This window comes from Eriocheir sinensis, chromosome 59 (genome assembly GCF_024679095.1).
Source record: "Eriocheir sinensis breed Jianghai 21 chromosome 59, ASM2467909v1, whole genome shotgun sequence".
Classification (NCBI taxonomy): Eukaryota; Metazoa; Arthropoda; class Malacostraca; order Decapoda; family Varunidae; genus Eriocheir; species Eriocheir sinensis.
This window is the reverse complement of record NC_066567.1, coordinates 1206391-1216645: the sequence shown is the minus strand read 5'-3', so window position 1 is coordinate 1216645 and position 10255 is coordinate 1206391. Positions and strand designations below refer to the sequence as shown.

Below are 10255 nucleotides of genomic sequence, written 5' to 3'. Positions count from 1 at the left end.
CTACCTCCCTTTCCCTTCCCTCCCCTTCCCTTTCTTTCCCTTTCCATTCCTCCTCCTTCCCTCACCTTACCTTAACTTACTTATTAAACCCTACCGTTCATTCCCTTCCCTGTTCTTACCTAACCTTACCTGACGTAGCACTGTCCACCTGTACCCCATATTAATGAATCACCTGTCCAGGAACTAATTAGAATTGCATACCTGAGCTGTTTATTATTATTATTATTATTATTATTATTATTATTGTTGTTGTTGTTGTTGTTGTTGTTGTTGTTGTTGTTTTGAGTGAAGGGATTGAAATCAGACCTTGAGAGAGAGAGAGAGAGAGAGAGAGAGAGAGAGAGAGAGAGAGAATAATGCATGGTGTGGGAGTATTGGGGTTTAGTATACAGTGGACCCTTGAGGTATACACACACACACACACACACACACACGCACACACACACACACACACACAATGGCTCTCACCTTTCTATATCTGACCCAAATAATACACACACAAACACACACACACAAAAAAAATAATAATAAAATAAATAAATATATAAATAAATAAAATAAAATAAAATAAACTACAAAATAAACACTAACGGACATATTACGGATAAACGAGATTAGGTGATTCGTATAAACGGGGTCGGGGCTCCCTGGGACAATAACAAACCCACGTGGTCACCCCCCCCTCCTCCCCCTCCCCCCCTCCACCACCAGCACAACCTTCCCCCTTCTACGTAATGAGTATCGATTTTTATATATATGACTTTTATGATCCGATTATTCTCTCCCCCATTTTCTTTTTTTTTCTTCTATTTTTGTTGTTGTTGTTTGTTGTTTTGTAATTGTCATGGCGAGTGTTTGTTTCCTCCTCCTCCTCCTCCTCCTCCTTATCTTCCTCTCTTCTGCCTCTTCCACTCCACTATTTTCCTTTTTTTTTTCCTTCTCTTCCATTCATCTTTTTTTCCTCTCCTTCCTCTCCTTCCTATCCTTCTTTCCTCCTCCTCCTCCTCATCTTCCTTTCTCTCTTCCTCTTCTACTTCACTGTTTTCCTTTTTTTCCTTCTCTTCCATTCATATTTTTTTTCCTTTCCTTCTTTCCTCCTCTCCTCCTCCCCCTCCTTATCTTCCTCTCTTCTCCCTCTTCCACTTCACTATCTTCTTTTTTTTCCTTCCCTTCCCTTCCCTTCCCTTCCCTTCCCTCTCCATGCCCTTCTCCCCCTTCACCTCCCTTCCGTTTCCATTCCTCCCCATTACGTCTCATTCTCCCCCTTCCTTTCCCTTCCCTTCCCTCCCCTTCCCTTCATTATACGGCGATTATCAGGTGCATTATAGGATAGGGGAGTATAGGGGACAGGTTTTATAGGGTGTCATATCGTCTATAGATTTGCTTTTTCTGTTGTATATTGATTTTGTTTTACCGCAAGTCTGTGTTTATGGCTTGGGGTGTGGGTAGGTGACTTTCCCCTCTCCTCTTTTCCTTCTTCTTTTGACCTGTATCGCTTTGTATCGCTTCCTACGTCCTCCTCCTCCTCTTCTTAATCATCTCTTATATTCACACACTTTGCTTATCATAGCCTATCTTATCTTAATTATCTTTCCCTTTTCCTTTCTCCTTCTTTTAACCTGTATCGCTTTGTATCGCTTCCTACGTCCTCCTCCTCCTCTTCTTAATCATCTCTTATATTCACACACTTTGCTTATCATAGCCTATCTTTACTTATCTTAATTATCTTTCCCTTTTCCTTTCTCCTTTTAACCTGTATCGCTGTGTATCGCTTCCTACGTCCTCCTCCTCCTCTTCTTAACCATCTCTTATATTCACACACTTTGCTTATCATAGCCTATCTTTACTTATCTTAATTATCTTTCCCTTTTCCTTTCTCCTTCTTTTAACCTGTATCGCTTTGTATCGCTTCTTACGCCCTCCTCTTCCGATCCCTTCTGCTTACTCACACTGCTTTTCAATGGCGTTACCCTCCTCATCTTCCCTCACAACTCACGTGCATACCTTCCCGCAGCTTTTCGACCGGGAGAGTTGCACGTACACGTACCTGCTAGCCGACCCGGATAGCAAGGATGCCGTACTGGTTGACCCTGTGATCGAACTGGCTGAGCGAGACGCCAAGCTGATCAGCGAGATGGGACTGAACCTCAAGTATGTCAGTAAGTATTCCGGTGGTCTTCTTAATTAAAGGTGTGAAGTTAGAGTTTAGGGCATATGCTATAGCTACGCGTGGCCTTAGTGCCCAGCTCCGTCACTTTACTCCTTACGTGGCATTTGAGGGATTTCGAACTCATGCCCGCGGGTTCAAAGTCAGGCGTGCCAATCTCATCACCGCGCAGTGTGTCAGAAATGTCTCAGAAATCCCCATTCAGTGTTAAGTATATTAGTAACTGTTCCTAAGTTTTGTTGGACGTCATTCCCAGCCTATAGAGTATCAGCGTTTCCTTTGAGTAATTATAATAAGTTCCCTTGTCTTCAACTACAAAAATTCGCACATATGTATAGAAGCCTACGTGTTCTTAAAGAGTTTTCGTAAGTTCGCTCTTAGCCTAAAGTGCCGCATTTGCCGACGTCGAAGCACAGTGTCCTTAAAACAGCTTTCCTTTTCAAGTACAAAACACACTGAGCAACACACCACAGTAAACCACAAAGACCTGGGAACACAAAGACATTCTGAGCAACGAGTCGTACCAAAGCTTTGAGAGACAAGAAAAAACGACCCAGTGACGCTTTCCCTTTTCAAGTACAAAACATACACTGAAATACACACTACAGCAAACCACAAAGGACTGGGGAAAACAAAGACATTCTGAGCAGCAAATCGTACCAAAGTTTTAAGAGGCAAGAAAAAACGACCCAGTGACGCTTTCCCTTTTCAAGTACAAAACACACACTGAAATACACACTACAGCAAACCACAAAGGACTGGGGAAAACAAAGACATTCTGAGCAACGAGTCGTACCAAAGTTTTAAGAGACAAGAAAAAACGACCCACTGACGCTTTCCCTTTTCAAGTACAAAACATACACTGAAATACACACTACAGCAAACCACAAAGGACTGGGAACACAAAGACATTCTGAGCAGCAAATCGTACCAAAGTTTTAAGAGGCAAGAAAAAACGACCCAGTGACGCTTTCCCTTTTCAAGTACAAAACATACACTGAAATACACACTACAGCAAACCACAAAGACCTGGGAACACAAAGACATTCTGAGCAGCAAATCGTACCAAAGCTTTGAGAGACAAGAAAAAACGACCCAGTGACGCTTTCCCTTTCCTCCTCCGTCAGTGAACACCCACATGCACGCCGACCACATCACGGGCTCGGGGCTCCTCAAGAAGCTGGTGCCTGGCTGCAAGTCCCTGATATCCAAGGAGTCCGGCGCTGACGCAGACATCCATGTTGTGCACGGCGAGCTGGTCAAGTTCGGTGAGCAGGAGCTGGAGGTGCGCGGAACTCCTGGGCACACCAATGGTAAGAAATGAAAGAAGGGAATGAGTGCTGTAAGAAAGTGACTGATATTGGAGAATGTATAAAAAAATGGTACTAAAAAGGAATCTTTGTGAACGTTACGACAACAGTAGGCTACCTCACTTTTATAGACATTACAGATAAAAAAAATAAAACTATACGGACACTTGAAACATAATTTAAATAGAAACTTACCAACACCTCAAGAACTCGATTAGCAGTTTGTCCATACCATTCAAACATATCGAAGCTCACACACCCAATTAAAATAAGCCTTTCATATGTATCCCTAATTGTATAATCACACTCTGTACTGCTTGGGGGTTGGGATGGCATGCTCCTCCCTTCTCGGGGGCTTCGTGGTGCAGTGGTTAGCACACTCGGCTCACAATCGAGAGAGCCCGGGTTCGATTCCCAGGCGGAGTGGAAAAATTTGGGCGGCTTTTCCGATACCCTACGCCCCTGTCCACTCAGCAGTGAATGGGTACCAGGTATTAATCGGGGGTTGTGTCCCGTCTCCTGGGGTCTGTTCCCTTCTCCTATAATTCCTTCCCCCTCCTGTCTCTCTCCAGCATATGACCACAGATGTTGCGCCGACTAAACGAAACTTTCCAACTTTCCTCCCTTCGCCTTTATTGTTAACTTGCAACAGTAAACTGCCAATCAATCAATCAATCCTTTCGTAGAGGTTGAGATTGTGTTAGTATTTCCATGGGTAAGTTGTCACCACCACCACAACCACCACCACCAACAACAACCACCACCACCTTTCCCTCTTCCTCCCACCAAGGCTGCGTCACCTACGTCAGCCACAAGGAGAAGTTCGCCCTTACTGGAGACGCCCTGCTTATCCGAGGCTGTGGGCGCACCGATTTCCAGGAGGGCTCGTCCGACACGCTGTACGACTCCGTGCACTCCCAAATCCTGAGTCTGCCGGAGGAATTTGCTCTCTACCCTGCCCATGACTATAAAGGCGAGTATAGGATTGTAGTTTTCGTGTAAGAGATGAGGAGATAAATGAGAGAGGAAGGGAGATAAATGAGAGAGAGAGAGAGAGAGAGAGAGAGAGAGAGAGAGAGAGAGAGAGAGAGAGAGAGAGAGAGAGAGAGAGAGAGACCTATTTTAAAACATTTTGTATGAGTTTGGGGCATTTCCAGGGGTAGGTTTTTTTCTGTTCTATATGTTTTTTTTTCTTATATTTTACTTATTTTCTGGTCTTGGTCTTTATTTTTTGTTGTTGATGTTAAGTTTCGTGTATTTTAAAACATTTCGTTCGAGTTTTGGGCATTTCCAGGGGTAGTTTTTCTTTTTCTGTTCTGTACGCTTATTTTTGTTGTTATATTTTACTTATTATCTGGTTTTGATCATTTTATTTCTTTATTTGAATCTTCGTATAGTATTAGAAGCTTCTTTACTATGAACTTTATTTCTCTCTATCTATCTATATATCTGTTGCCTAGCTCTGTACATCCTACTTCGTTTTTTTTCTTATTAATTCAAACTAACTCTGCAAATAAGCTCCTCCTCCTCCTCCTACTACTACTACTACTACTACTACTACAACTACTACTACTACCATTACTACCCTAACCCATTCATCCCTGCATCCCCCGCCAGGCCTCACGGTGACATCAGTGGGCGAGGAGAAGCAGTACAACCCGAGACTCACCAAGAGCAAGGAGGAGTTCATCAAGATCATGGAGAACCTCGGCCTGGCTTACCCCAAGAAGATAGGTTGGTAGCCCTGATCGTAAGGCGGGAAACATTGATAGAAATGAAAAAAAGGCAATGAGTAGAGTAAGAAATTGACTGATAGAATGGAAATGGTGATGATTGAGAGGAAACGGGTTGAAGACAAGAATACGTAATTGTGTACCATATAGAGGCGGGAAACATTGATAGAAAGAAAAGAAGGCAATGAGTAGAGTAAGAAATTGACTGATATAGTGGAAATGGTTGAGAGAAAACAGGTTAAGACACAAATATACATAAGTGTTTACCATAGACAATAATTATTCAGTATTATTATCAAGCTCTCCTTTTAACATTGTCTACCATTGAATATCACAAACACGAACACCATACCTTCTATTCACAAAACGAACCCATGACACTTTCTTATTTAAGGTTACAAGTCCATGATAAACTTCGTGCCTGGAGCTTATAGTAAATCAAATCCTATTGTTTTTCTATTCCGAATATCATACCTTCCATATTACAAACCCATGACGCTTTCTTATTTAAGGTTACAAGTCCATGATAGATTTGCTGCCTGGAGCTTATAGTAAATCAAACCCTATTGCCGCCTCTCTTCCATTAATTCCAATGCCGTGACTTCATATACTAATAGATAAACCCTTTCTCCCTTCCCAGATGTGTCACTGCCGGCCAACAAGGTCTGTGGGCTGTACAACCTTCCCGACGACCTGGCCGCCAAACTCCAGGACTAAGCAATGACGTGGAGACTGGCAGCAGCAAGGGTGGTGGCAGTGACAGAGGTGGTGCCTGTGGTGTTGGCGGTGCTCTGAAGGGATCACTGTACCTCCCCGGACGATTGTGATAGCCTGTGATGCATTGGGACCTGTAGGCTCTGTAGATTAATGTGATGGGTGCCCTTACGTCTCCTCAACCCCCTTGTATACATATTACTGTGATGATTAATATGTCCGTACAAGTCTTACCCACATCTACCTATAGTCAGTACATTGGTCAAGGTATCCTCATCCTAAAACCTTGCATTCGTACGTAACTTTCCATAGTCCCAACATCAGGCAGCTTATCCTCCCTTTGTTTACCTTAGAGGTGGAGAGAATCGACCAGCTGTGACAACCTCTAACAAGTACAAGCTGAAAGTAGTTCCTCCCTCCCTTTCCTTGTAGATGTGCCTCAGTTTATGTGACATATAGTGAGAGGAAGGTCTAAGCTTGAACACATCTAAAAATCAAATTCAGAGCAGTGTACCAAGACATCTCTCCACCCGAAATTGACCTCTCCTTTGTGCACTCTTTACTTTTGTCTTGTCTATCTTCTGTCTATTATGGGAGCGGTGAGTAGCGGGCTTTTATTTTTATTTTTATTTTATTTATTTATTTTTTTCTCTGCACTTTTTATTGCCCTTGAGCCGTCTCCTTTGCTGTAAAAAAAAAAAGTACAAAAGACAGCTAGGTGGGAGAGGAAAAGGACATCCCTCATTCCGTTTTCAGGAGCCTTAGAGCGTGTCATTAATAAAACTTGTAGTGGGTAAATATATGATGGAGGTATAGATAGGCCTACAACAATCCTTATACCCATTAAGTTAATGTGAAGAGCCTACAAGAGGTGTTTTATGTCCAGATACCACAAAGATTATATTGCATGATTTCACTTGGTAGTCCTTGTATTTTTATGGTTGATGGTTACATATTTGGAAACACTAAATTAAGGACCACTGGATATCTCTATTTTGTTATTGGTAATGTCTTAATGGCTTAATCAGATTCACTGAGTAGTATGGGATATGTTTTATTAGTTATTACTGCACTGCACTGTGATCTTTGTCTTGCACTGACTTAAACAGTTTAGAGGTTTATATAGTACACGGTTCAATGAAACTTGCATATAAGGTGTTTGGTTTACCCTTAAAAGATACATGCTGGGGGGTATATATACGGTTCTTCAGAGTCAAGACTGTCCAAATTCCCTATGCAAGAGTTAACCAGCATCTTCATTCTTTCATCCCTTTCGCTACTCTGCTAACAAGGAAGTGAGGAGCAGGAGGAAGGTGGAGTTGGGTGGATCATGTCAAAAGGGCCAGTTATCTATGCTGTCCAGATTCCCTATGCAAGAGTTAACCAGCACCTTCATTCTTTCATCCCTTTCTCTGTTTATATTTGCTGACAAGAGGAGGGGAAGGAGGAGGAGGAGGAGGTGTAGCTGGGTGTGTCATGTCATATTGGAAGTGTATTCTTAAACATGTCATCTCAACGCTTTCCATGGACGCTTTTGTGATCCTAGTGATAGCCCTCTGCACCATGAACATAAAAATCACCCTGGATGAAAACCCAATCAATCTTCTCTGTGGCGTTGAAAAATAGTAAGAAATGGAGCTCGGTACTTTTTATAATAAGGACCAAGCTTGGATACGATTAGGATCACGCCTCACACCGCTGAACTGCCCCTTATTAAACATTTTGAGGCTCACACATCCACATTTGGTAAGGCTTTAAGGTTGTGGCTATTTCCATGGGTGGAGTTGACTGTATGCAACGTAAAAATCAAATATGGGATGGGCAACGATGGTAAGCACTTGTAATCTATTCCCATGTACATTATTTCTTGAGAGAGAGAGAGAGAGAATTACATAGAAAATCAGACCACACAGACCCCATGGTCCAGACTTGGTGGTCTGTCCTTAAACCTAGGTGATTTTACATTAATCAGAAGGCTCCAAAACGTTGCATTTCTACTCTAGTTGATATTAAGTTGAAGGAAGAGAATTTGCCATCGTTCTATTAATGTGGCAAGCGTCTCCGAGTTCCTGCTACAAGAGGTTAAGATTGATGACAAAATGGGTCTGCTGTGTTCCTCCCCGGCGCCCAAGCACACATATATATTTGACAAGGCTTTCGTAGGTGGTTTGGGCATTTCTAGGGGTAGTTTAATGACCCTGGTGGTGGTGTGGCCATTCTTCTGTACCATGAACCTAAGGGAACACTCATTAAAACCCGATTAAGAGAAGGCAAGTATGTTAAGACGCATGAAAGTGGATTTGACAAGGCTTTCGTAGGTGGTTTGGGCATTTCTAGAGGTAGTTTAATGACCCTGGTGGTGGTGTGGCCATTCTGCTGTACCATGAACCTAAGGGAACATGCATTAAAACCCGATTAAGAGAAAGGCAAGTATGTTAAGACCCATGAAAGTGGATTTGACAAGGCTTTCGTAGGCGGTTTGGGCATTTCTAGGGGTAGTTTAATGACCCTGGTGGTAGTATGGCCATTCTTCTGTACCATGAACCTAAAGGAACATGCATTAAAACCCGATTAATCTCTATTTTGGCTTTGGAAATATATAATGTAAGAGGCGGAGACGAGAAAGACAAGTATGAAAACGCATGTGGATTTGACAAGGCTTTCGTGGGCAAGTATGGAGACACGTGGGTTTGATATTTTCCTTTACTTTCTCGTATGATATTATTTTTCTTCATAGGAGCAGCGGGTTGTGAAGGTTATTTGTATATGTGTGTATCTTTTACTGCCCTTGATGTGTCTTCTTTTAACGTGGGAAGAAAAGGGAAATAGTTTTTTTGTCTCTGTGCTTCACAATCTGTTAGGAAAGGCTATTTCTCTTTTATTTTCTTGTTTGTTAATTCCTCTGTTTTGTTTAACTTAATCTATGCTAAGCGGTGTGAAGGGGATCTCTGCCTCAGAATATATACCTTTTTATACTTGTAAGAGGTTAAAAGACTGTAGAAAAAAGAAAAATAAGGCAGTGGGGGGACATGATAGAACATTAGATTAGTTTACCCCGCATTTCCTTGTTTTCTCTAATGGCGTTCAGGGGATTGATAATTTTTATAATCTAAAGAAATATCGCTCATGGCTCGTGTAAGGCACCAGTTAACATAGAAAAATAATTAATATGGGCTCACTGTCCCTCTGTAGCCATATGGAACTCTATAATAAATGAGTTAAGAGTTAATATTGGCTATATAGCTTTTACGAATATATGGTTACTATAGGTCATAACAGGATTTTTATTTATATTTATTTGTTATTACGTTGTTCATTCTGTGGTCATTTTAACCCTGAACGAACAACGTTGCATAATACGGAAAGTTAGTTATGAATCATCTCTCTGTGACCCGCCCAACCCACCACCACCTTGGGCTATATTTCTCATGCTAGCTCAATATACACGTTTAAAACATTAATACGTGCATAAATAACTTCCTTTCCACATTTCAGGCTATTATATAATGTTCTGGTGATGACCTAGCTAATGCTTTGGAAAATATGCCTCCTATATACAACATTGGGCTATTTCTCATATATATAATTAACTTGCTCAGAGCTCACTAATTTGAAACAGTTATACGTGCAAAACTGACTTCCTATCAACCCGTAAGACTATTATATTATGCTATATTGATGAATTAATGCTTTTGAACTAATAAAATGCAAATATATCAATATCCATATATCCCTCATTTATACGGGCAAAAATAACCTCCTCTCTAAAGCCAAGACTATTATCATTGTTACTATTATCATTATCATTATTACTATTATTTCATTGATTTATTTTCGTCCTTGACCTGTTTTCTTTATTGTAAAAAGGAGAAATAAGAAAAACACGCCCAACTCTCCCCCAAAACAGCCCAAGAGGAGAGTCTGAGGCAGAAAAATAAAGAGGAGGAGGAATTATTATCATTATTATTATTTTATTGATTTATTTCCACTCCTCCTTTACTCCCTTTACTATAATAGAGAAAATATAATAAAAAGAAAAAACCGCAACCCTTCCCAGAACCCGCCCAAGAGGAGACTTCGAGGCAGAAAAATAAAGAGGAGGAGGAATTATTATCATTATTATTATTTTATTGATTTATTTCCACTCTTCCTTTACTCCCTTTACTATAATAGAGAAAATATAATAAAAAGAAAAAACCGCAACCCTTCCCAGAACCCGCCCAAGAGGAGACTTCGAGGCAGAAAAATAAAGAGGAGGAGGAATTATTATCATTATTATTATTTTATTGATTTATTTCCTCTCTTCCTTTACTCCCTTTACTATAATAGAG

The 10255-nt window shown here is 41.1% G+C and overlaps 1 protein-coding gene and 2 long non-coding RNA genes across 3 annotated transcripts in view; 1 reads left to right on the top strand and 2 right to left on the bottom strand.

Annotated features, from left to right (window-relative positions):
- LOC126985290 (persulfide dioxygenase ETHE1, mitochondrial-like) overlaps nt 1–7071 on the top strand; it is a 22505-nt gene extending 15434 nt beyond the window's left edge. Inside the window, exons 2-6 of the mRNA XM_050840003.1 lie at nt 2015–2159; nt 3295–3480; nt 4268–4450; nt 5095–5211; nt 5851–7071. Coding sequence (XP_050695960.1) covers nt 2015–2159; nt 3295–3480; nt 4268–4450; nt 5095–5211; nt 5851–5927 — 708 coding nt within the window. The 3' untranslated portion in view covers nt 5928–7071. The remainder of the gene's footprint in view (nt 1–2014; nt 2160–3294; nt 3481–4267; nt 4451–5094; nt 5212–5850) is intronic.
- Nucleotides 1171–2004, bottom strand: LOC126985298 (uncharacterized). The gene is made up of 2 exons (XR_007738476.1): nt 1754–2004; nt 1171–1619 (listed from the first exon to the last, which is right to left on the bottom strand). It is a non-coding gene; the product is annotated as an uncharacterized LOC126985298 (long non-coding RNA).
- Nucleotides 7072–7795: 724 nt separating the features above from the next.
- Nucleotides 7796–8450, bottom strand: LOC126985295 (uncharacterized). The gene is made up of 2 exons (XR_007738472.1): nt 8314–8450; nt 7796–8158 (listed from the first exon to the last, which is right to left on the bottom strand). It is a non-coding gene; the product is annotated as an uncharacterized LOC126985295 (long non-coding RNA).
- Nucleotides 8451–10255: the final 1805 nt, after the last annotated feature.